This window comes from Stegodyphus dumicola, chromosome 5 (assembly GCF_044657685.1).
Source record: "Stegodyphus dumicola isolate Sdum_Otavi_A_Nest chromosome 5, ASM4465768v1".
NCBI classification, from domain to species: Eukaryota; Metazoa; Arthropoda; class Arachnida; order Araneae; family Eresidae; genus Stegodyphus; species Stegodyphus dumicola.
Window position 1 is genome coordinate 83,505,448 of NC_140772.1, and position 27,712 is coordinate 83,533,159.

The following is a 27,712-nucleotide window of genomic DNA, read 5'->3' on the forward strand; positions in this document are numbered from 1 at the left end:
TAATGTTTCTGTGAACATACATTAACATAACAAATGAAAATAATAACATTATTCTCTAAGCCAACCTCTTTCTAATATAACCGAGATCCACCAATACCATATTTACTTGCATATTCCCATCCAGCGCATTTAGCACAAAGTTCTGAAAATGTTTTAAATATTCACATTTTCACCTTCCTAAAGATGTTCAGAAAGTTAGCTCTCCTAAATTTTAAAATGAATTCATCAACACAGTGGATGTTTTCATCTTACTACTTGAATTACTCACAGATTTTGAGTGCAAGGGCTCTTACTGATGAAGCAGTTATGGTTAACAGCTTTAAGAAAACAGGGATGTCCATGTTCTGAAATGAACAAAGATGAAGACAATGACTTGCTTTAAGAGACGACTTAGTTCCATTCATACTTAACGATTTGAGGCAGCAGAGTAGCTGATGAAAACAATAAGAGTGACAAAATTCAACGAGGAAATAGAAATTAAGATATCTTATTAATGTAATGTTAGTATTACTAGAATGTACATTTCTTTTAAATAAATAATAATGTCATAGTTATTGGTAGCTTATCCATGAATACATTTGTTATGTTACCGTGTAGGTGACCCTCTGAAATTAAATTACTTGCATAATTTTTCTCACTCAATTTTCATATAATAAATCAATAAACAAAGGAGGGAAATATGTGAGTAAATACATATTTATTCAGGCAAGCACAGATTTAACTCTTCCCCTTATATGGCGTAATTTATCGTACATTTTGATTTGGTACTCAAGGTGTTACTTTGTAAATAATTTATCATATTTCTATATCATTCATACAAGTTTTTATATTTGAGCGGCTCATCACGCATATCAAATCAATGCTCAAGTGGCATCAAGGCAGTTTACTTCTGCTTTCAATACTTTGCATTTAGTTCAAAGTTTATAATTTACCATTCAAATGCAAAGTTTCTTAATTAAAATTTAATTATCTTTTGTTGTTATTCTTAAACTGATATTGAACATGATATTCAATAAATATAGGTAACACACTAAACTTTAAAAAAAGGTTCCTTTTGGGCGTAATATAAAATCTTAGTGCTTCTAGATTTTATTTTACTTTTTTTTTTCCCTTCATTACGCTCAGAAAATTCTATGCTCCAAATTTTATGACTTATTAAAATAACTAATCCACTTTAATGTTAATAATTTAATGATCATATAATCAAATAAATATAATCGTTTTATAATGTTATTATAGTTTGGAAAATCACTGCCTGAAAATGTTCATTAAATTAAAAACAAATTATCAGATCTTGTTTCATTTTACCATATTTATTTCAAAGCATCGCGTACTGTCAATCTTATTTAATTTTACTTTATTTGTACGCAAAATTAAGTTCATAAATTTTGTGCTTAGAGTTTTTACCGTTTTACCAAAGAAAAGATGGTTGTACAAGAATTAAGCGTGAAAAAAATGCGCGAAATGCAATAAAAAGTGCTTTAATGAGATATATTAAATCCTATTTGGAAAAAACTGTGAGTTTCATAATCTCATCACTATACAACGTATCACATTTAATATATAAAAAGAGTTATGTGATACAAACGCCATAGGTTTCAGTGTTAAAGTAAAACAGATCGTCCCTACTCTTTCTTGCCGACATGTCGGTGACGCGCGCCCCGCCCACTGGGTTAGTCTATTTCTTATAAGGTCCATGCGGAAAATAAGATCATTTTCCAGCAACGACGCAGGAAACAAATTAATGACCATATCAAGGAGCGCAGGTTGCCAGATAATGAAAAACCCTGTTTTAAAGCGTTCAAGATTTCAGGAGTGAGTGGCGACAGTAACGGACTATCCATCAATGGGCATATCGATGGGGTTCCTTGCAATATCATCATTGACACAGGAGCTAATGTTACCATCATTTGGAGAGATTTAGCTCAACAATTTAAATAAAAACTCATTTGGACTCCATACTGTGTTACTCTCCAGACTGCGTCTGTTCATGAAATCGACATAGCTGGGAAGTTAAACGGGAACAGTACGTTTGGATGTGTCGCCTACTATCACACAGCATATGTGGCAGGTATCACAGATCCTTGCATACTCGGATTGGACTTTCTAAGGAAATACAATTTGTCCTTGGACTTCAAAAACAACAAGCTGCTCTCATCAAAAGAGGACACATCTAGCTTTCTTCAAAGAGGACACATCTATAACATATTTCCAGGTGAGGATCCCTTGATCCTGGAAATGCCGAAGCCTTGTCTGAAAGACCCTCCTCAGAAAGCTGCCGACATAGGGTATACGAAATAGGGAACTTAGGGTCGAAGAGAAAGACGAGACTACCGGCTATTCTCCATCCCAGATGCTCTTCGGTCGTGACCTTCGTGTAATTATAATAATCCTTGTGATTTTCTGTTTGGTCGCCCTCCGGATGCGTCTTCATCGCCTGCCGAACACATCCAAGATCTCCAGGCCCGTTCTGAAGTGATGCACAGTTCTGTATTGGGAGCGAGTCAACTTGGCGATGGAGAAGATGAAGACTCGATACGATAAGACACGAGAGCTGCTGGCCATCGATTCAACGAAGGAGACAAAGTTTGGTTGTGGAATCCGACTCGACGGAAAGGACTCTGTCCGAAACTTGTCGTTGGTCTGTTGGGCACCTTTTCCCAGGCTGTGGCGGCAGCTAGAGTAGTACATCCTTTTCCGCTGTGGGATTCTCGTTCGGCTTAAACCCTTAGGTCGGGAGCTCTCACATCGGCCTTAAAGTCACCTTGGATGGTCCGTACCCAGTCTTAAACAGGCTAAAAGACGTCTTCGGTTCGGATCCGTAGGTTATCCAACTCTAAAAAGTCGTTCATTACGACAGGTTAGCTCCTTACTATGGCCACAGTATGTAGTGTATATAAATAGTATAAGACCATGGTCCTTTTTGTTTCTAAATTTGTATTTGATATGATTTGCTTTAAGTTACTTATTGCAATTATTGTTTATGTTGCTATTGTAGTATAATGTTTATTATTGCGTTGATGACCTAGTTGTAAGTTTGGCTTCCTGTCCAGGGAATGCATTGCCCGGGACGTGCAGTCCTTGGGAAGGGGGCAGAGTTACGGTTTTTGTATTAATTAAGCTATTTTTAGTAGAATTTGTAAGTAAAATTGTTTTATATTCCCGTGCAATGCAGCACCAGACTTATTTGAAGAGAGAGCTCCGCCGGAAAAATTAAAACACAGGAGCAGGAGCAATTAACATTTTAATAAATACATATTTCGGTAATTGTACTGTTTTGCTATCCAGAAAAATTGAGAAAATACGAGAATGCTCTCGTGCTCATTTAAAAAGCTTATAAAAACTTATTTAAAACATCTAAATTCAGCTGTTTTATGAATTGTTTACTTAGTTCTTGTTGGTGTGGTGTCATGCGCGCCCCTACTCGTCAGTGGAGGAATCACGGTTGCCAACCGGAGTGTTAATGTGACGAATCGAAAATGGAGTGTTAATGTGACGAATCGAAAATGTCCCGATGAGCAACTAGCAGCTCGCGTTCGACAGTTTGGCGATCACTGCCCTAGATAGTACTCAGGCCCAGCCTATGAAATTTACTGTTTCCGGTTAAGTTTAGTAGAATTTGGCAGTTTAATTGAACATGAATATTCTTAGTTTAGCTTACATAGGAAAGTGATCACTTTCTGTTTCAAGATGCATCATATTCTTAAATGTGCAATATTATATCTCACAAAAAAAGAGAATGCAAAAACAATCGCGTGAATTTTATTATATAAGGATTGTGTGAAAATATTAAGAACAGGATAAATTTTCATATGCAGTGTCGTGCACCAGTATTTCAGAGTGGTGCAAAATACATCACCAAGCTATAATTGAGATAAAAAGGTGAAAATCACTGACAGAAAGAGGAATCGAAAAGGCACAAAGAATCTTTAAAAAGTGGTATCGAATATAGAAAGACAAAAATGTCCGTGTGACAAGAGGGTCAGCCCCCATCTAAACCCAGTCATCAGCACGCGATATGATTATATGATTATCCTGAGTGTGATGTAGGATGAGCAAATAATCTGTCCGCTTAGTCAGTGAGATCTTGATATATCATGATCCATTCCTCTAGCCTTCAAGTGCCAATCATGGCAGGGAGCTGGCGAAATGCTACCACACGTCTCAGAGAACATCTCACGCGTTCGAATGAACGCGTTTAACGACACTTGCAGACTAATCTGTGTGGAAAACAACTTCATTCTTTAACAGCGTAGCAACAGCCGACGTAATTCTGTTGTCCACGAACAGGAACTCAAGATGCACCCCCCATGAGAAAGAACTTTGAATGTGACTAATCAAGCATTACGTCTCGCCCAAGTCACTAGTGAAACTAAAGCCGTTTTCATTAATGCGATCGGTCCTGATGCATTGTGCATATAATTCTCCACTCATCCAACGAATTAACTTTGACGTGATGAAGAGAGACAGTTCACATTCAGTTGAACCAGGTTCAACCTCTATCCATTAGTCTGCGAAAGCTTTTGGTCCCGTGTTGAAAGAGAATTAAACACAAATAAAAGAAGCAACCAAAAATAACAACAGAAGCAGCATCGGGCTTTAACGAAAAAATACATTTCTTAAAATGTACTTGAATGTGCGTATCAATAACATATATGTTACTGATATACACATTTGTGGGTAATGATGGCAAATATAACATTTCTCAGGCATCAGGCAAACTCGATGTCGGCTCAGGCAAACTCGATGAGGTTCGCAAATACGGGTGCCCGCGTGTAGACGCTATCCCGGTGTAATGATTCCGACTTTAGATTCTTTGTAAGTTCGAACAGTTTATGAGTAGTGTCGAAGAAAAGGAAAGTTCATGAGCAGTTCACAGTCTGGGTGAGCACATAAAAGAGTCCAACAGAAACACACCTGCGGTGCAGGCCATGACGAAGGTAAGTGCGCGGATAAGGAAATGGCGTGGTAAAAAAAATGCCTTAGCTCACAGAATTGAGTCTCTCATGTGCAAGTATACACATTAGGAGTAAATAACATAAAATAACAGTATACATAAATGCATAAAAAAATTAGGGAAATATGTACATTATATACAAGTAAATATATACAACAGTTAGCTGACTAGAAAAGCATAAGATTGTGCATAGGTATAGTTAGGGTGGGATAATGCCATTTTTATTTGTTAAGATCTTCTTGCCAGTTTTCTCTTGATCACTATGATGCGCCATGCTTTCAAGTTCTGCTAATATATTTAGGAGTAAGTGTTTTTGAATCAACTGAAAATTCATTAGTGTCTCAGTATATTTTTTCTTTTTTTAGCTTTACTTGTGAAGGAAAATTTGAATCTTCTGGATGGAAAACTACAGCTGAAATACTTGATGCTGCTAAATATTTTGGTATTAAATCATTATTTGAAAAATGTGAATTTAGTCTTTTAAATGATATTGACGTTTCTAATGCTTGCAGCATACTGGAATTATCTGTTGCATATTCTGCAAAAGTACTTTATTCAGTGTGTCTGGCAGTCTGCATTAATGCAGCATTTATTATTTTGGACACAGAAGACTTTTATCAGGTGCAACCCTGGACAATTATAATAATAATTTCACAATCTCGATTAAATATACAGTGAAACAGAACTTTTATATGCACTCTGGATGCGGACAACAGTTGAATGCTGCAGGGATGATAAAGATATTTCCTATGAGAATCTTGATTATTATTTTGAAAAATACGGAAAATATATTGAATTGAATAAGGTAGATTATGATGAGTTAAAGTGTTATAACAATGACAATTTAATGCAATATTATAAGTTAAACCTAGCTGCAATAAATCCTACAAAATATATATCCCATTACCAAAGGAAATTAATATTTCCATTGAATTTACCTCTAAAATTTTATTTCTGTTATGAGGTTACATACATCAATTCTTTTAAATATTTGGATGGCAATAAATGTAACATTGCATTTTCTGTTGTGCAACCTATGTATTTACTTGAAGTAACTTTGTCATCCGCATTTGCAGGATCATTATCTCAAAATGGCATAGAAAGCTTAACTCTCATAAATGGTGAAAAAGTCATTTTAGAGTGGCATAAAAATAATGCACAAAAAAAGGTCAAACTCCAACAAAATACAGCTTTCATTGCAACTCAGCATGTTCAAGATTTTAATTTTATTCTTGATGAGCTTATAAAATTATACCCTAGTAAAAGATATCATTTCATGCTGAAATCCTCTTCTGATAAATTGCAATGGATTGAATCCGATTCCAAAGATTTGCATGTAAATCAATTTTTAGTTAACTTAGAAAATGAGCAAATCAAATGTTTACGCAGATTTAAATTCATACGATGCTCAGAATATGCTAAAGAAAATTAAAGGATTAAGCAAATCAACATTGCTATAATCAAAGTTAATTTGCTCCAATGGAATTTAATTTTCATTACTTCAGAAAAAATTGCAACTTTAGAGATATGAATTAAATAATAAGTTTTAATATACTGTTTTTGAAAAACCATGTTTAAATATTTTCTAATACCTCAGAGCTATATCACTTCAAGATAAAAAAATCTGCATTTAATCCCTTTATAAGCAGAATATTAATCATATGAAATGAGCAGATAAAATAAAACTTTCTTCATCAAACCAAGAGCTTTAAAAAAAAAAGAGAGAGAGAGAGAGAGAAAGAGCTGGAGCTGAATTCAGCTTCATGTAAAGGAAAAAATTAAGCACTGTTATTAGTTACTGCAACCTCAATACATGATACCCCAGTATGAATATTTGCAGTTCATAGCAAATTAAACTATTATTGTCTTTAGTCATAAATGGAAGCACTAAGTAAGGAAACTTTTCATAATTTATACTGAACAGCTTTGTTAATTAACCTTAATATCCTACGTTTTGATGTTTTATGTTTCATGTATAATGAATTGTTCGTTTATTATAATTAAAATGAAACATGGATAAAACTTTTTCAGAAATATTTTATTTCCATGTGTATTTGAATGTAATAAAAATACTGCAAATGAATAAGTTAAAAATATTTATAATCGATGTAAGACGCATGCAAAAATCACACATTCATGCAACAAAAATTAAGTCACAATGTCAACAATTCACTAGCACCTTATTTACATTATTTAAAACTTACGGCAATGATGAGAATATTTAATTCTCATACCATATTTTTTAATCATTAAAAATGAATTAATGAAAACACTTTTGAATCAAGATTAAAAAAAAAAAAAAACTCTAATATACTTCTCTTTGGAGTACCTTAAGTTGCATATATTTTTCAGAATATTTAGCAAAATTAAAATTATTGAAGTAACCCCTAAACAATAGCAACATTAGAGCTATGCCGAAAGTTGTGTTTTTCACACAGCATACATCACCTTGCTTTATGCATTACAGTGAAACCACTCACATAGTCTAATGTTTCTGTGAACATACATTAACATAACAAATGAAAATAATAACATTATTCTCTAAGCCAACCTCTTTCTAATATAACCGAGATCCACCAATACCATATTTACTTGCATATTCCCATCCAGCGCATTTAGCACAAAGTTCTGAAAATGTTTTAAATATTCACATTTTCACCTTCCTAAAGATGTTCAGAAAGTTAGCTCTCCTAAATTTTAAAATGAATTCATCAACAAAGTGGATGTTTTCATCTTACTACTTGAATTACTCACAGATTTTGAGTGCAAGGGCTCTTACTGATGAAGCAGTTATGGTTAACAGCTTTAAGAAAACAGGGATGTCCATGTTCTGAAATGAACAAAGATGAAGACAATGACTTGCTTTAAGAGACGACTTAGTTCCATTCATACTTAACGATTTGAGGCAGCAGAGTAGCTGATGAAAACAATAAGAGTGACAAAATTCAACGAGGAAATAGAAATTAAGATATCTTATTAATGTAATGTTAGTATTACTAGAATGTACATTTCTTTTAAATAAATAATAATGTCATAGTTATTGGTAGCTTATCCATGAATACATTTGTTATGTTACCGTGTAGGTGACCCTCTGAAATTAAATTACTTGCATAATTTTTCTCACTCAATTTTCATATAATAAATCAATAAACAAAGGAGGGAAATATGTGAGTAAATACATATTTATTCAGGCAAGCACAGATTTAACTCTTCCCCTTATATGGCGTAATTTATCGTACATTTTGATTTGGTACTCAAGGTGTTACTTTGTAAATAATTTATCATATTTCTATATCATTCATACAAGTTTTTATATTTGAGCGGCTCATCACGCATATCAAATCAATGCTCAAGTGGCATCAAGGCAGTTTACTTCTGCTTTCAATACTTTGCATTTAGTTCAAAGTTTATAATTTACCATTCAAATGCAAAGTTTCTTAATTAAAATTTAATTATCTTTTGTTGTTATTCTTAAACTGCTTCATTAAATTTATGTTGTTTTCAAAACAAAAAGGTGTTATATTTTAGAAACATTATTAAATGCTGTGACAGAAACTGCTTGCAATCTGTTTTGAGAATAGTTGGTGGAAAAAGCATAAAAGGAGCAAAATGTTGATGAAACACATTTTAAAACCATAAAGAAATGGTTAAAAATGTTCACAAAAATTAAGCTTTTAAGCCCTATTAAAGCAACAAATAATATTTGGTTTAAAGATAACTTTTAAGTTACACTAAAGAAATAAATTCAACCTTGGTTGTTAGTTCAACCTCGTTTCAAGCATGCTCATGCTAACGAACAAATGACAAAATTCTTTCAGAAAAGTTACAATTTATGTGCAGTACCTTCAAGAAAAGAAATTTAGTGCAAGAAAAGCTGGTTAGAAAAATACAATAGAAAAAATAATATTTTAAAAATTTACACAGTGAAAATTAATGTATTGGTAAGAATACTTTGACAGATTCACTTTCACATTTTTATGACAACAACAGCTGCCATCTCTCATTAACAAATTATTGTATACGTTCGTGTAATGTCTGCACCCCAACTTTACAGATAAAATTTATGTAAAAAAAAAAAAAAAAAAAAAAGAGTGATAGGCAAAATGTCCGCATTTGTCTATGGTTGGCGCCAGGATGGAAAGCGGAACCTTTCCTTGCATTCTGGTGCTGCTGTTATTCAGTCATAACATCGACGCCAGCAATCCACTCGGCAGACACAATAAGAAATTAAGGCAGCCCAAACAGGTTTTCACCACACTGGCTTCCAGGAAATACTGTTTTGTAATGAAATTACTTTCCTCTCCTTCGTCCTTGGAGAATTCGCATATTTCAAGCTTTCTCTTTTCATTCATTGTATCATATGGAATTCGTGGTAGTTAGCAAGTAGCGTGCTTGAAATGGGAAAAAACAGCAGCTTTTAAACTGAAAGTCTTAGAATTTGTGCAGGAAAATGGAAAAAGAGCAGCAGCAAGAGTATATGAGGTGGACCGAATAATGTGCATGCAACTGGAGCAAACAGAGTCATCAACTGGCGACAACGAACACAACAAGACGTGCGTTTCGTTGTTCGAAATGTTAGTTTCTGAACTTATGAAAAAAAGTAGTTGCGTATGTTCGTGATATGCATGCTCAAGGGTAGCAGTAACACAGGAAATGTGCCAAATAAGAGCGCTTGCTGCAGCACGAGAAGAAGTCATTCCTACATGGCAATTCAAAGTGAGTGAAGGCTGGTTGTGGCGAATAATGAAACGAAATGGATTTTCATACAGTGCTTGTCAGAATATTTTTTTTTAAAAAAATAATGTGTGCAAGATATTAAAAGAACCAGCGTTTATTTAGTTTGTGAAAAAGTAAATATTAAAATTGCAAGTGTTGGTTAATTTGTGCCTCTATATTGTGCTTCAGTGCAAACTAATACGTGCCGAGTGAGGGAAATTTATACAGTACAAAGTCCGTAATCCAAACTCGTCGGGACTTCAGCGATTCCGGATTATAGATCATCAATTTAAATCTGGTAAGATGGCATGCAGAAATTATACAATTAAAAATATGGACTGTAATTTATGAAATAAAGAGGAATTATGATCTAAAGGGTATCAAAATTTACAAAAAAAAAAAAAAGTTTAATATTTATTTGTTTACTTTATGAAACATTTCTGCCAATGTAAGTTGTTTAAGTTGCTAAGTTGCTTCATTTTTTTGTGCTAAACGCGCATGGGTAAAGTATACAAAAAAAAAAAGTCTGTGGCTTTGAGGTCCGGATTATAGATCATTCCGGATCATGGACGTCCGGATTACAGACTTTGTACTGTATATGTGGATGGGAGAAAGTGAGTTTGTAAATTTTAGGAAGCTATTAAACAATTTTAAATTTGATACTTTTATTACTTATGCCATTTTCTTCTACTTAGAACCGAACTTGGCTGTTTGAAATGAAATTTACACCCAAAATTACTCAGAAAAACATGAGATTGGAACGACACATGTAATGTTCGCACCTGCATTTTAGTGATGTAATTTCAGTAAAAAAAGTGAGTACATTACATGAGTGTATATGGTAAGATTTTAAGAACATATAATATGTTAAACAAAGCCTATTTTGCTTAATGTTCTTTTCATGCCATATTCTTCTATCAAGTGGATACAGCTGTGGATGATGCATAAGCTGTAAGTGTCATGAGCACAAAATTTTGCCATAAAATAAGAAATAGGTAATATCATAAAATGAGAAACTATTACATTAAATGTAACAATAATGAAAAAGTTATAATCCTTTGCAACAGCTGTGAATCAAAACTGCACCTTTGTTCAAATTACTTTAATATACTTCATTAATTTTTGCTAAAATATTATTCTTTTCCTGAAAATTTGGACTGAATAAAAACTGATGGCACCTATACAAAATTTTAGTCACGTAATAAATACACAAAGACCATGTGCCCCTATACATCAATGCAGTATTTAACTTGGTAATACTCAAGAAGCTAATTTGACGGGTTTTTATTATTGGTCATTTCCCACAAAATCAGGTACAAAGTTCTATTATGAATGATAATAGATAAAATAACCAATGTGGACACCACATGACTTTCTCGTATGGCCTATGAAATTATACATACACTTATCCCTCGATTTACACAGTACTCGTTTTATACGATTTCGGTTTTACACGGATTTCAAAAACTTGGTAAAAGTGTATATTCGGCTGCATATACGAAAATATTATACTTGAAGTCATTTTTTAATCTCCTTCCTTTGGCAACAACAAGGATGGGGATTCCCCATGTTGTAAAAGGGGAATCCCCATAGTATGTATATGTATTTCACTACAATAAAGCTATTTCGGTTCATGTGAACTAGAGCAGTATCACTATTTTAGCAGCAAAACTTACATCATTTTATCTACATATTTGAATGTTTACTGGTAAGTTTTTAACATATATATTTTTTGTAGCATTTTTATAATTTACATAAATTTTTTATAAGGTTTTATAGTGCCAAAAGATTTGGGGGGGGGGAAATGAAATAAAAAGAAAAAGTTATTTCTTTAGCATTAAAAATTAAAATATTAGATTGTCTACATAATAGAGAAAGAATAACAGATGTTGCTAAATTTTACTCCATTAATGAAGCCACTCTTACACTTCTGATCAGATCTTCAATACTGACGAGTCCGGGATGTTCTGGAAAAAGTGCCTGAAAGAACCTATTTTGCTAAAGCTTGCAAATCAGCTAGTGGTCATAAGGTAGTGAAAAGTCATACAACAATTTTTTTCTGTTGCAACACTTCAGGTGATTATATAATGAAACCACAGGTTACAGCATTTTATCTACATATTTGAATGTTTACTGGTAAGTTTTTAACATATATATTTTTTGTGGCATTTTTATAATTTACGTAAATTTTTTAAGGTTTTATAATGCCAAAAGATTTGAAAAAAAAAAAAAAAAAAAAAAAAGTTATTTCTTTAGCATTAAAAATTTAAATATTAGATTGTCTACATAATAGAGAATTGTTATTATGTTGCCAAATTTTACTCCATGAATGAAACCACTCTTACACTTCTGATCAGATCTTCAATTCTGACGAGTCCGGGATGTTCTTAAAAAAGCGCCTGAAAGAACCTATTTAGCTAAAACTTGCAAATCAGCTAGTGGTCATGAGGTAGTGAAAAGTCATACAACAGTCATAAGGTAGTGAAAAGTCATACAACAATTTTTTTTTTCTTTGCAACACTTCAGGTGATTATATAATGAAACCACAGGTTATTAACAAATCAAAAACACCACACTCATTTAAAGGGACACACATAAATAGCCTTCCCATTTATTGGATGGTTAATAAGAAAGTACGAGTTACTGCCATAGCTTTCAATGAATGGTTTCATAACATGTTTGTACGAGATGTCATAAATTATATAAATAAAAAGGAATCGGCTTTTAAGGCTCTTCTATTAATTGATAATGCACCTGGTCATCCTCAAGATTTACAACACGAAAATGTAGACGTTGTCTTTTTACCAAGAATACAACTTCCTTATTACAGACATTAAATCAAAGAATAATTTTAACTTTTAAGGCATTGTATATTAAACAAACCTTCAGGTATATTTTAGAACAAATGGAGAATGATGAATCTCTTACCCTTATGGATGCTTGGAAGAAATTTACAATCTTAGATTGTGTTAAGCATGTTTGACTATTGCATGTTGGGCTATCATATACTCAGATTAAACAATCAACGCTCAACGCATGCTGGAAAGCAGTATGGCCAGATGCTGCTAAAGATGAGAATGATAGATTACCATCAGAGCATGAATATCTCAGATCACTAAATTAGCCCAAACTATCGGAGGAGAAGGTTTTGAATATTTAGCTCAGGCAGATGTTGAAGAAATAATGGGTGATGAAGAACTAAATGAGGATGAGTTAGTTAACATGATTTATAAAACAAATAAACATGACGAAGACAATTCAGTGATTCTGATGAAAAGCAATCCAAATCAGTTACACTCACAGCAAGAATCATCAGCATAGGGCTTGAATTGGGAAGAAAATTAGGTAATAATTTTTCACAATATGACATGTACGAGCTCTCCAATTCTAATGGGAGCTTAGAAAGTGCTTAAATCAATATGAGGTTTACAAAGATTTAGGAAAAAAAAAAAAAAAAAAAAACCTAGGCAATTGTTAATTATGAATTTCACAACAAAGTCTTGTCGATCTCAGATCTTTTCTAATTCGTCAACCATTGAAACAGAATCTTATCAAGAATGCTCAAGTGATGAAAGTGACATCTTACCAATTAAGAAGAAAAGAGTAATAGTTCATGAAAGTGATGACACTGATTAAACTTATAATAATTTTTTTGAATGATCTTATATTTTCCTAATGTAAAGTAAATCAAATATGTACCTCTATTACCCACATACACTTATTATTTATGAACAAGTATAATTTTATTTATTTTAAGATGTCTTAATTTTGCTTTATGTAAATAAATAAATCATGCACATTTAGAGTGTTTTTCATTTACATAGTTTTGTGCAGAATTTATCTTCTGAGTAAATCGAGGGATACGGTGTATTTTTTGTGAGCTTCCATTTAAACTCATTTCCTTGAACTTCATTAGAGATATATTTCTAATCAATCAATTCAGTTCTCACTTTGCAGCAGGGCAAAAATACATAAAAACTTAATCTTCGTTAAAAACTGTAAAATGCAGAAAAACCTGAAACACAAAATGCAGTTTAAAACAAATTAATTCCCCTCCCCAGAATTAAATTTTTTGGCAAAAAGAAGTAATTCGGCCAGCAGGCAGGAAGACAAAATTTTCAGTGCACAACATTGAAAGTTAACTTTCGGTCATGGTAGGCAAAAAGACACTGATGTTGGTGCACCAACTGAATTCACTATTCTACTAAACATTTTAAATGTAAACAAATGGTGACCTCGTTCGGCTTAGTGACACTTAAAACTTTTAAATTGTCGATAATTCTAAAACTATTGCATACATATTAACTAAAAAGGCATAAAAACCTTCACCAGAACATAAGAACAACATAATTTAATCACTTTTAAAGCAAAAAATGCACAATTTACCAACGTATAAGAATAAAAAAACATTGAGCTCACCTAGCCAGTGACAGAATGGCAATATATATATGTTTGATGTGGCTGATTGCAATAACAAAGGGAAGTGCACAACTACATGTTATTGCAGTCCCATATACAAAATCTCAATGCTCTACCGCTACTCATTTTTGAGTTATGCAAGATACATACATACATAATTACATAGACATCACAAGAAAATCACTTGTGAATCCATTTCAGAAAAACGAGTCTTTTAGTATGTTCGTACATACAGATGCCATGCTGAAACATCATTCAAATGGATACAAGAGTGGTCGAAATGAATATTTTCATTAAAATATGATACCCAACATTTTTGGCGACACTTACTTCATACAAGGAAGTAAAAATAAATTAAGGACATTAGTAAAGCTGAGTGTCAGGTGCTTTAGGAGGAAAAAAAAAAACCAAAAGAATCTCAGTTCAAAGTGGCACGATATGCAAATAAAACATCCTTGATGATAAGAACCAATTTTCAAACTCTAGAATGAAAAATTCCATTCAAAAATAATAAAAAGGAATGTGCCTCACACCACTTAAAGATATCATTCAGGTAATTTGGATTCATTATTTGTACTTACATCTATAACTAACAAATCATCATGATATATAACCGGTGATGCTTAGAATTATTAGTATATATTGTAGTCTATAATGAATGCCACACCATATTAAGAATTATCAGTGTATATGGTAAATATTAATATCATATTATGAATATTCTGATACCATTTATTGAATAGTAGATTAAAGAAAATAAAGTTTATTTAGCTACCCTGAAGAGCTAAAAATAAAATTAGATGAATAATTTAAATTGCATGTTTTTGAAATTATTACACAAAACCGATAAACACACAGTCTTTGTAAAGTTTTCTTTACATACAAAATCTACTGTCACCATTTAAAAATATTATTCACTTAACGATACTTCAGAATATTAACTGGAGATACTAAAATAATAACCAAGTATAATATTTTTTCTTTCCTAATTTCACTTTATAGTTATGTCATTTACTACCTGTAATAAATACATAATTTTATTAACATAACAGTTTTACTTAACTGATATATTGTATTTCTGCATCATTATTTTCCTTTAACATACATTAATAATCCTTAAGAACAAACTAATTATGTGAATAGATAATTGCCATCACCAATGTCACATTTTCTAATACCTGTTTGTACACATAGAAAATTCTATCTTAATATATGTTATTATAACCTAAAGATCATAAGAATCATTCCTAAACTGTTCGTGCACAGAAGTAGGCAAAATACTTCACACAGGAAAGAAAAGAATGAGATAAGTCAGTTTAACAATCCAAGTATCTATACCATTTCGAGGGTTAATGCATTCTATATTATTTAAATTTACTATGCTAATGATTCCAGATTAATTATTAAGTTATTAATCAACATTAATTCTAATTTCAGTAAACAGAACACTTTTCTCCTAGAGCAATAATAAAACAAAATTATTAAATTTAAAAAAAAGCTTTTTAATAGATAGAAAATACATTACTTTTTAAAATGTCATAGGAAATTCAAGAAGATGTAAATGCAAATTAAATGTGAACTCAAACACTAGCTACTCCTACACTGCTAATTAAATACTTCTCTTCCCTGCCCCAACCCCTCAAATAAATTCTTCATAACACCTAAAAGTGACAAAAAAGTAAATTCCTTTTAATTTCAAATTAAGGTACCTAGTATTTGTTCAAAAATCATCTATGAAGATTTTAATATTGTTAAAGAGAATATACTATTAGCAAAATAACTAGTTCAATATAATACAAGCTACTTATACTCTTACAATTATAAATAAACAGATACAATGCTTTGGTAGTGTGATAGGAAGCATGAGGTTGTTCACTTACAGTTTTCGTCACAAATCATGCATTCTTTGAAGCTCTATGTGCCATTGCAAGGGGTTATTAAATTTTATTTATGACATGCCTTAGCCAGGCATACAATTAAACTGTTACTATGTATATTTACAGTACAAAGTCCGTAATCCGGACTTGTCAGAACTTCGGCGATTCCCGATTAGGAGTTTTTCCGGATGAAATAAAGAGCAATTATGATCTAAAGGATATCAAAATTTACACACACACAAAAAGCTTAATATTTATTTATTTACTTTATTAAACACTTCTTTCAATGTAAGTTGTTTAAATTGCTTCGTTTTATGTGCTAATACTTTCTCTTTAATTCTATAAACAGACATAATTTCTTGTTCAGTTACAAAGTTCCACCTATCGGAAGCGGTATTTTCTGGATCTAGAACCATACTACAGATTTCACCGTCCGTTAACCCCTTCACGCTGACTGTCACATATACGTGCCAGCAACGAACACACTTACCTACCGGCCGACACGCAGGCATGACAGAGCATTTTTCCGTTTACTACCGACTGTCACGCATATGTGCCAGTACTTTGGAACGTTTTTCAAACTATAATTTCTGCCACAAGATGGCACTGTATGTCCATATGGTTTCAGATACATGTACATTAGACCTTCTACTTGAAATGAGAGAAGCATGACTCACATACACGTGTTTTTGATTATATAAACAAATGGGGAAATAAATGTTTCCAAATGGCGTGATTTATGACGTCTCTTTAAATCGCACTTTATTAGCCTGTGGTAGTTGTTTATTGTAAGTAGATGATTTATATGTACTAAAGCGTTGAGTATTTCGGTTTACAGTTCAGTTTTTAGAAAATAATTAGATCTTGTTAGACGTGAATTCTTTCTGTTTTTACCGTTGAATGTCGAAGCGTCGAAAATGTTTAACAGAGCATGAAATATCAGAAATGATGCAAAATATTTCAGACATTGATTCTGAAATTCTGATATTGATTCTGAAAGATTAACTGAAAGACGTTTTCCAAAACTTTGTTCAGAAGATACTGATAAGAAAATGAGACGACGATGCTTCGTTTGTTCACATTCCCGGAAAAATCCTCCAAAACGGCAAATGAGTTATTTCGAGTACAAGGAATGTAACATAGGACTGTGTGTAGATCCCTGTTTTCAAATTTTTCATACGAAAAGAGAATTTTAAGTAATATATTTAGTTTTCAGATGTATAATGTTAAAATTCATAAAATGGTGAGTAATTAAAATAAAATGTGTAAAATATGCATTTAAACAAGAAATAAGGTAATTAAACTATATATATATAAATATCTATAAAGCATAAGCTGTTTAAATACTCTATAGAGCATTATTAAACAATGCGTTGATACTTCGGAAATTTCATGGATTTAGGCTTAGTAGCAAAAAAGCCCGGCCCTGGAGAGACACTCGCGTGAGACACTGCCGGCCTCAGCAATAGCGTGCGTTTTCGCTACCCGGCTCGAAGGGGTTAATTGATTGATAACTGGGGCATTGTCATCGCAATGAAAAACTTCTGTTATATCATTTTCATTTATTACCGCTTCTCCACATTTCTTTACAAAATCCAATAACAGGAAAATTTCGCCTTTAGTTTGCGACGTCCGAAAACCTTTAAATTTGCGGCTATCATCTTCATCGTCCTCACAATGAAATATGGCAGCTGGCCATAAATTATGCCAAGCTTTTTTAACGTACCTGGAGACACATCCTCCCAACGCGCATGCGTAAAGCATACAAAAAAAAAGTTTGTGGCTTTGAGGTCCAGATTATAGATCATTCCGGATAATTAATATCTGGATTAAAGATTTTGTACTGTATATACATTGATTCATTAGCAGATTAAATGTTTCAATCATATTTGATAATAAAGAAAAAAACTACATTAGTGAAAATAGTATAATCTTTTGAGCAAATTATACTAAAAACTACAACAAAAATTATTTTGTATAAATTTTACTTAAAATAAGCAAAATTTTTCTTTTAATATTTTAAACTGTATGTTACAACAAAAATTCCATATCAGAAATCAAATCAACTGTTCAATAAAAAACTGTGATAATCAGCACTAAGTCAAAATTTGTATGTCATATGTTTTTAAGGCATTATGAAATACTTTAATGCATTACAAAAAATATTACATAAAAATTATGTACATGAATATTTACAGTATATTTATGTTTTTGATAACCATCGTGGATAGTAGCTTGATGATGATGAGTGATAAGTTACATATTTGGTGATTTACATCATCAGGAAAATTCTGTGGCTTTTCAAATGAAGTGCATTTTCTTTTAATTACTTTGTTGCTGGTGATAAGCAGTGACCTTTACTGAAGCAGATATCTAAATAATGTTTTTTCTGCTTACATTAGGTATTTTTAGTATACTTTGTGGCATAATTTTTAGTTCAATGCAGTGCTAAGAAAGAAAAGATGAAAGTTCTTTTCATCTCATTATGCTCTTTTATTTAAAAAAACAAATAAAAAAATGCTAGTCGGACCATTCAGAAAATTTGTGCTGTATATAGACTATTACTATTTAGACTATAAGTACTATTTTTAATGACACAGTTTAAAGGCAGTTTGAGAAATGAAAATTATGCCTGTTTTGGACAACCATCCTCTGTAAACAAGGACTGCCTGAATATATATATATATATAAAACTATCACAAAAAATTTATGTCACACAATTCACACACAATTCAGGAGCTATTAGATAGGCTAAATATTCCCAAAAGCATGATTATTTGGGGTATGTACACTACTATGATGTATGAGTACCCCATATGTTAACAGAGAGCAGAATACAATAGATGCCACTATACATGATCATAATCAATGTTATTCTGATTAATGTTATTCAGACATTATTGTCTAATTCCCCCCCCCATTTGTACATGAAAACACTGAAAATACACCACTAACTGTCATCAACAATTTGCTTAATATTAACTAAGTATTACAGAATTCTTTTAACTGAAATAAAGTCACCAAGTACGGTAAATGTAGATTATTAAGATTACAGTGTCAGCAATATGTTGCTAAGTAATGGATTATTTTACCAAACAGCTTGTTTTAGATTGTAGTCAATCATTTAAAATTAGCTAAAAATAGATTTTAAGGATGATCAAACACAGGTTCCTCTTTCTTCAGGAATGAAAACTTTCAATTTTTATGCCCAAAGGGACTTCTGTTTAACATTTGGTGTGTTATCTTTATAATTAAATATCATGTTCTTTGCACCTTAACCATAAAATTCAATTCAACAGCAATATCGCAAAACAATTTTAAAATGAGCATATCTTTATATAATTGCCTATACACACTCTCGCTCGCTGGAAATAAAAATGTCCCCCCCGTACAGTGAAGCCATTGCTCATTTTGAAGTCGTTCAATTTGTTAATCAAAAATTCATTAAAGTGTTACAAAATATGAAGTCGATAATAGAACAAATTCCAAATTAGGGCTTCCAGATGCCCATATTCAGTGGAAGATTATGTTATTCAAAATTTGATGGCTCTAGGTACTGTAGTTTTATCACAAAGCAAGGAAACATACATACATTTATGCAGATTTTTCATTAATTAATTTTTTTTAATATAACACAAGGCGATAATATTTGGTTGCAACAGTTTGAAAAGTGAATCAACACAAAATGCCAAAATGAAATTAATAGCCTTTCTGAGCTAAAATGATTCTGCAGATTTCTTTCAGATATATATATATAAAAGGTTCAGATTTTAACAATTGCAACAAAAGATTTATAAAGTTTAATATAGTTTACCAGTAGAGATTATCAACAGAAATGGGCCCGGGGGAATAGTGAAAAATTTTCTAAGATAATAAATGGATATACATTAAAAACTAATATGGGAGCACTACATATCTTTCATATATTTAAAAAGTGAAAAAATATGTAATGTATATTCTATAAAAATATTTATATTAACAGATGCATTTTTTCTAATTAAAATTCTGTGAAAGTACTTATGTTTCTTATTCTGTATTTATATAAATTAGTTAAATTCCATTCACTGTTTTAAAAGGTATTTTTTCATTATTTAACTTTATCAAAATACCTGTGAACTAGCAGTCTCATTAAGCGACACCTACTTCCTCAAGTTTTAGCATGCGATTCTTTCCTGAAAAAAGTAAAGCTCCTTTTTTGAAATGGCTCATTACTGGAGATGAGAAGTGGATACTATACAATACTGTTCCACACACAAAAAGGGGGAGGGGGTAAGTCAAAAGAACTTTCTTGAATAACATAAAGGGGTCGACAGGATCCTAAAAAATAATGGATAGTGGAACTACAAAGAAACTGTTCCCAATGAATTCAGAAAAATGTAACTCTCAAATGGTAGTTTAAAATGCAAACATCAAATTAAATCACCCAAAACTGATCAAGATGTGCTCATGGCAATCCTCAGACCCACATTTCAATGAATGCTCAGAGACATTTTGAGTATGGCTGGGATGTTTTATGTCAGCCATCCATATTTATCAGACCTTCTTCCTCAGATTTGCATTTCTCCAAGTCACTTCAGAATTCTCTGAATCGCAAAACAGTTCACTTTTTTGGAGAATAATAGAACAACCGCTCAATAATTTCTTTATGAATAAATCTAATGACTTTTCTAAGAAAGGAATTTTACAGTTGACGGGTAGCCGGAAAAAAGTGTTAGAATAAAAAAATCGCTTTTATGTGTTTCAATAAAATTCTCTATATTTTTATACCGCTTCATTTGTATTCATCACAAAAAAACTACAGAACTTTCCGGATGACCCAATACATAATAAAGAGCGATGCATAAGCTACCAAAAAATTAAAAATTAAGAAATTAGTAAGCTCTAATTCAACAAAAATCTCTAAAAAGAATTACTCAATCACATAACAATTAGAAAATAATAGTATCCTGAAAAATACAAAAATACCATGCAGCTCTATTTTAGTTCAAATGTACAAATAAATCTCCTTTATTCATACGAGCTAACACATACTCCCTGCCACCATGGGGGGGGGGTGAACTAAATTTATTATTAAAATTAAAGGCCATATATTCCAAAACAAATAATATTTCTTGACAACTTCAAATATTAATAAAACTTCAAATATTAATAAAGATAAAATGATATTTACTTTCTTGAGAATAATTAGTTATTATTAGACCAATGCAATGTTAACAATAGTAACGAATAATTACTGTACTGCAACAAGTTAAATATTGAAATATCCAATAAAATTAAGCCTACTGTAAAACACATATGTGGCAGGTAACAGAGGAGTGAGTATGAGTATAATTAAATATATCTTGTGTGCTTAAAATCCTAACAAATTTTATTCCTTCACACCCAACAATAATTTTAGTTGCCACTTATTGCAGTAACAGCAATGAAATACTATGTATTGTAAGGTCATGGAAACAATTACCTATAAAGAATTAAAAAGAGGTCAAAACACATTAAAAAAGCAACGTAGAAAATTGACAAACTTTAGGAAAACATTTTTTCATTCCATTATGAGCATATGTAGAAACAACTATGTAATAAAATTTCTGCAAAGTTTAAAAGTTATTCTAAATGTAAATAAAATTTCGAGCTGCAACTTTTTTTTGTTTAGCAGTGCTTCCTTTAGAAAAACAGGCTGAGACACACGCATTAAAAAACAAAACAACTTATGACAACAAGGGATTGAAAATACTGTTTAAGAATTTAGCACATTTTACAATTAAAATGTTGCAATTATAAGTTTTTCTCACAATTCAAATTAATTATAAAGTATCATTTCCAGAAAACTGTATAAAATAACCAATTTGCACTTTTCACTTTATGTTCAAAGTTTAAAGAATGGCATTCACACACTTGGTACTTAGTTCAGATGTATATTCAAATATTTATTATTTTAATTTGAATTTAAAGATATATGACTTTAATTAAAATCACCCTTAAAGTAAAACCAATTCAAGTACAGTACATTTTTAAAACCTTGTGAAAATAAAAATATCATAATTTTACCTCTTTAATTTTTAAATGTAATTTTTTTTTCTCTTTGTAAAAAAGTAATACAATAACAGTGAAATTTAAATAGGTTCAATCAAAGTTCATATCTGCAAGTTTCAAAGCATTTTACTGAGAATAACTTCAAACAAAAAACATTATCATAACATTAGAAAAATTTTACATCATTATACAAAAATTAGCCATCTATTGAATAAACAGCCTTTATTTTAATTCAATCACTTCTACCGTTTTTTTTTTTAAACAAAACATCACTGACATAAAACTGAAGAGATAATAAGTTAAAAAGAAGAAAATATTACTAAAATTCTGAAGAAAATCATGGGTGAAGCGGGAAAAATTTTTAAATTTGAAATTTAAAATATACCTAAAAATTATTAAAATATGCAGCACATAGACAAATAATAAAATGCAAAATAGTTGCATAGGAATATAATACTTGTGAATTAGAAAATTTTAATTTAGAACAATTTCAAAATGTCCATAAAAATAACTGGTTGTTTGTCACCCAAATGAAATATAGAATACTCAGAAATGTGAATTTCAGGGCACAGACACGAAACAATTTAAATTCATGTAAATGTTCATTTATATGTCTTCATTGCAAAAAGCATAAGAAATTAAAATATTTCTACTTGAAAAAAAATCATTATCTTAAAGACATATTAAAGTGTTTTCAAATACTCAGAGCCCAAAATTGCAATATGATTCAATTAAATAGAAAATTAATAAAAATATCTTACAATATTGAAAGTTAATTTTCGAAGCCCACGCTTTGTGCACATGAGGTTGAATTTGTTGCATAATACAACACAGTCTTTAATTTCTTTTGTCTAATACATGCTTTTCTGCAAATCATGGAATTGATACTTGGAAGCAATTATAAGCACAAACATTATGAAGGCACAAGTTTTTAAAGCATATCTGCAGTTGTATCTCGAACAACTGTTAAGCAAATTTTACTCATATTCAAAAACTATTCAAAATATAAAGCATTTAAATTAAAACTTACTGTAATTAAAAAAGAAGAAAAAAACTTCATATTTCAACTTAAAATAAAGCAAAAATAAAAATAATGAATGGTGATTTAAAAAAAAAAAAAAGAGAAAGTTTGGTAAATTTGCTCAACAGTAAAAGAACATCACAAATGAGCTTTAGAAAGCGATATATGTAAAATTTAATCTAATTCTTTCTAAAAAATACAAATAAATATATAAAATACATAAATGTTTGACACCATCACAAAATATTACAAACGCACATTTTACATGTGTCTGTATGCAGTATTTGCAGAGTAATGCAGTAAGAAAATGACTCTATCACTGAGTAATATTTGGTCCTCACATCAGAACACACTATTTCACTACTTTTAAATACAATATCTCCCCCCCCCCCGTACTTACATAAATAAAGCAATTCTGTCAAAAATTACATAGTTAAGCAAAATTTTAAATTGCTACAAGCTACGACTGCATAGTTTTTATAATAATTTTATCCATACTAATGGTTTTTTTTAACATACTGAAGGTTATAAACCGATAATATAAAATAATAAATTAATAACACAGAAAATGACTTAATAACTGGAAAACTAAATTCCGATTTTTTCTGTCACATCTCAGGCAATGAAAAAATATTTCATTCGAATCTTTAAATAAGATGAAGTTGAAAATTTATTTTGCAAAGAATTTCAATATGACATTTAATGTGAAAATAAAAACATTTACTTCAAAGCTGATTAATTTACTTCAGTGCTCTATTACCTAAAATGAGTTATGAAAGTTTCAGAGTTATATAACATCTTTGTGCGAATGATATAAAAGCAAATCAATCCAAGTATAACATTATTTGCTCAGCTCTTATACAAAATATATTAACCCTGCAAGCAGCCAATAGCTGGCCATCAAACCCTAAATTTTCCTAAAAGGCTATAAGCAAGTGGTTTCTTGATTAAAATTCCAAAATAACTCTTATATTCTATACCTTGACTTCTTTCATATATATATATATATACAGTCAAAAGTCGTTAATTCGGACACCCATAATCCGGAATGATCTATAATCTGGACCTCATAGCTACAAACTTTCTGCGCATGCATCGCGTTGACACATGCACGTAAGACCTTTATGGCTGCGAATATGTGCGTGTGCAAAATACGTTTACGAATGCGCGTTGAATGTATAACAGACGACGTAAGCTAAGCTAAAATTATCTAATTCAGTTAATGTTGCAGATTGTGTTGTTCCTTAATCTTCGAATTGGATTCGGCTTATTATTTTTTGCAGACTGTTAGAGCAATTTTATAAAAGTAAGCTTGAACTTTCGATTATGTCAAATAGAATTTCTGATATATTTACTAATATGTAAAGGATCTACAAAGCGAAATTATGTTTCGAAGTCCATTAAACAAAAAGTGGAATTGCTGCAAAAAATGGATAAAGGCATACCTTTTGTTTATCTAAACTTTAACGTTTGGTTATCTAAACTTTGTTTATCTTTAACGCAGCAGCGCGCAATGAATTGGAAGTTGATCTGTCAGCACTATCCTTATCTTCAGGGCAGATGTTTTTATTTTATTTGGCTTATAATTCCTTACTAAATGTAGTATTTCATCTCGATGTACTCCGTCTTTGATATGATTTAAATCAAATTCCTCGTCATTATAATTCGCTTCCAATAGCGAAGAAAGTGACAGAGGTTATTGAAAACGAAAAAATTTCGAATGAGAAATTAGTCCGTATTCTCAACACAGCAATTATAGGACTTGAAAAGCGGAACTTTGTAACTGAACAAGAATTATGTCTGTTTATAGAATTAAAGAAAATGTATTATCACATAAAAAACGAAGCAACTTAAACAACTTACATTGAAAGAAATGTTTAATAAAGTAAACAAATAAATAATACGCCTTTTTTTTTTTTTTTTTTTTTTTTTTTTTTTTTTTTTTTTGTAAATTTTGATACCCTTTAGATCATAATTGTTCTTTATTTCATAAATTACGGTTTCATATTTTTAATTTTATAATTTCTGCATGCCATCTTAACAGATTTAAACTGATGATCTATAATCCAGAAAAATCGATAATTCGGAATCGCCGAAGTCCCGACGAGTCCGGATTAACGACTTTTGACTCTACACACACATATATATATATACCCCCTTAATTGCCTGGATACATTTGAAGATACATGTCTAAGTATTTAAAGGTATCAAGACAAATAATTTTGAATATTTATATATATATATATATCGCATGGTTGCTTGGAAAATTAACATAAAAATTCTTTAAAAATTTACAGAAAATCACTAAAATACATTCAGCAGCTGCATTTAAATGCACTATTATGAAACATAATTTTGAATATATATGGCATGGTTGCTTGGAAGGTTAACATTAAAGTTCTTTAAAAATTTTAACAAAATCATTAAAATACAATTAGCAGCTGAATTTACGTGTATTTTCTTAAAACTACACACTCATTAACAATCAAGGAACATTTGAAAACATAACCATGGTTTTTCATTATGTTTCATATAACTTAAAAAATAAAATTTTCAAATATTACTAAATAATTAAAAATCAGAATGAATTTCCATACAGATGTAATTCAACTAAATTCATTGATTTTTAATTAAATCAATAAAGTTTAAGATATTTGGATACACACTTCAAGTAAATAAATTATAAACATACACAAACAAACAAAAAATAAAAATAACTTATTTTTATAACAGAAGTATATAAACTTTAATATCACTTTCATTAAAAAATAAGCTTTTTAAAACATTCCACATAATGCCATCTATTATCACACACTGAATCTAAGAGAGTCTTCATAAAAGTTATGAGAATATAACTCAGCAAAGAATAAGATTATCTGAATGATTCTCTTTTGTCATAATATACAGAACAGTGATTAAAAAGTATTAGAAAATTCATTATTATACAAACAATATTTTTCTTAATTATAGTTCAAATAAATGTAGATACAAGAATGAGATAATTTTAATTACACACATGCAGCATGATAAATTAATTAATCTGACATGACTAATTTTTGAAAATTACTTCAAGTATAATCATAATGCCGTGGAAGGAGTAAGAATTTTTTTTTTTCAATACTATAGAATATCCATGAAAACATTTCTCACTGAGTATAATTAGACCTAAAAACATAAAAATTATAATTTAGACATAAAATAAGATAGTAATTGTGAATAAAATAAAAATAATAAAGAAGACAGAGTGCACATCTTGCACAAAAAAAAGGGGGAAGAAGAAGAAGAAATGGGACATTTTCTATATCTCCCACTTTACTGGACCAAATGCTGATATTTAACTTACGTTTTCTATGTCTCGAAAGCACAACTTATAATATATATCAAGTTTAGAGAAAAGAAACAGTTAACGAGGTATGAAGTAAGTACGAAAGTACTAAAAGTATAAAATTAGCCCAAATTGCTGCTAAACTTAAATGAAATTCAAAGGTAATGTGTGATCCAACTCATCAGCAAGAAGACATGAATTCTACCAAATAATGAAATATATGAAAAACAGCCAAGTAAAATATTAAGACATTGGAAATTAAGAAAGTGATTTTGCAAATATTAATCTCCCTTGTTTTGAGTTTCATAACAAAACTTGTTAATTGACTAACTTGATTTATTGATTAAGAACAATGTTTCCGAGCTTCAGTGAATTAGTCGGAATGAAATTTGTCTTGGCTATATAATCAATCGACTAGGTATGGAGTTTCAAAGCACTTTTCTCTTGAAAAGTTCTGTTATGAAACTCCAAACAAGGGAGATTAATATTTGTAAATTAGCTTTCTTAATTTCATTTTTACATTCATATCAATGTCTTAGTATCTTAGAATTTTACTTGGCTGGTTTTCATGTATTACATTATTTGGTAGAAATCGTGTCTTCTTGCTGATGAGTTAGATTACACATTACCTTTGAACTTCATATATCAGGTTTATATACAGCATTGTTCTTACAATGCTATACACAAATATAATATATATTATGAGTCCCGCACAGAAAACATAAGTTTCTAACGTAGGTATTTTGACTCAAAATTATTTATTAAAGACTTTTCTGAAATAAAATACCAATTTTTTTCCATATTTTGATTCTACAACTCAAATTATACCAAGTGCCAAGTTTTGTAAAAATCGCACAAGTAGTTTTTAAAAAATTAGCTTTCAAAATTTTAGCTCCTCCATGTTAATTGAATTTGGTATCTATTTATTAATATTTCTCTTTTAATTAAACTTATTTGATTCTTCCTTTTACATTTTGAGATTTAGGTTCATTCCAAATAAAATTTGCCCATTTTTTATGATTTATTTTAAAAAATTGCATTTTAAAATAATTTTTTGAAAAACATTTTGAATTATAACCTATAAAAGTTTTACCATCATATTAAAAGAGATATATTTTTAAGCATACCTGCAAAAAATTAGTTTTTTATTCAAAACTTCCTAAAAATACCTATGTTAGAATAATGCTATATTTAATTCTAATATATATCCTAAGTTGTGTTTTCAAGACATGGAAAATGGTTAAATTTTGAAAACTGGTCCAGTAGAATGGAAGATATAGAACTGTCCCCCCCTTTTTTTTTTGATGCCAGGTGTACATGTCTTTGTCATTAAAAGATTAAGAATATCAACAGTCTGTGAATAATAA

At 30.7% G+C, this 27,712-nt stretch overlaps 1 protein-coding gene across 1 annotated transcript in view; it reads right to left on the reverse strand.

The window, feature by feature from the left end:
* Window positions 1-6,977: 6,977 nt before the first annotated feature.
* Atg9 (autophagy-related protein 9) overlaps window positions 6,978-27,712 on the reverse strand; it is a 176,581-nt gene continuing 155,846 nt past the window's right edge. Inside the window, exon 22 of the mRNA XM_085816830.1 lies at window positions 6,978-26,185. Coding sequence (XP_085672956.1) covers window positions 26,167-26,185 — 19 coding nt within the window. The 3' untranslated portion in view covers window positions 6,978-26,166. The remainder of the gene's footprint in view (window positions 26,186-27,712) is intronic.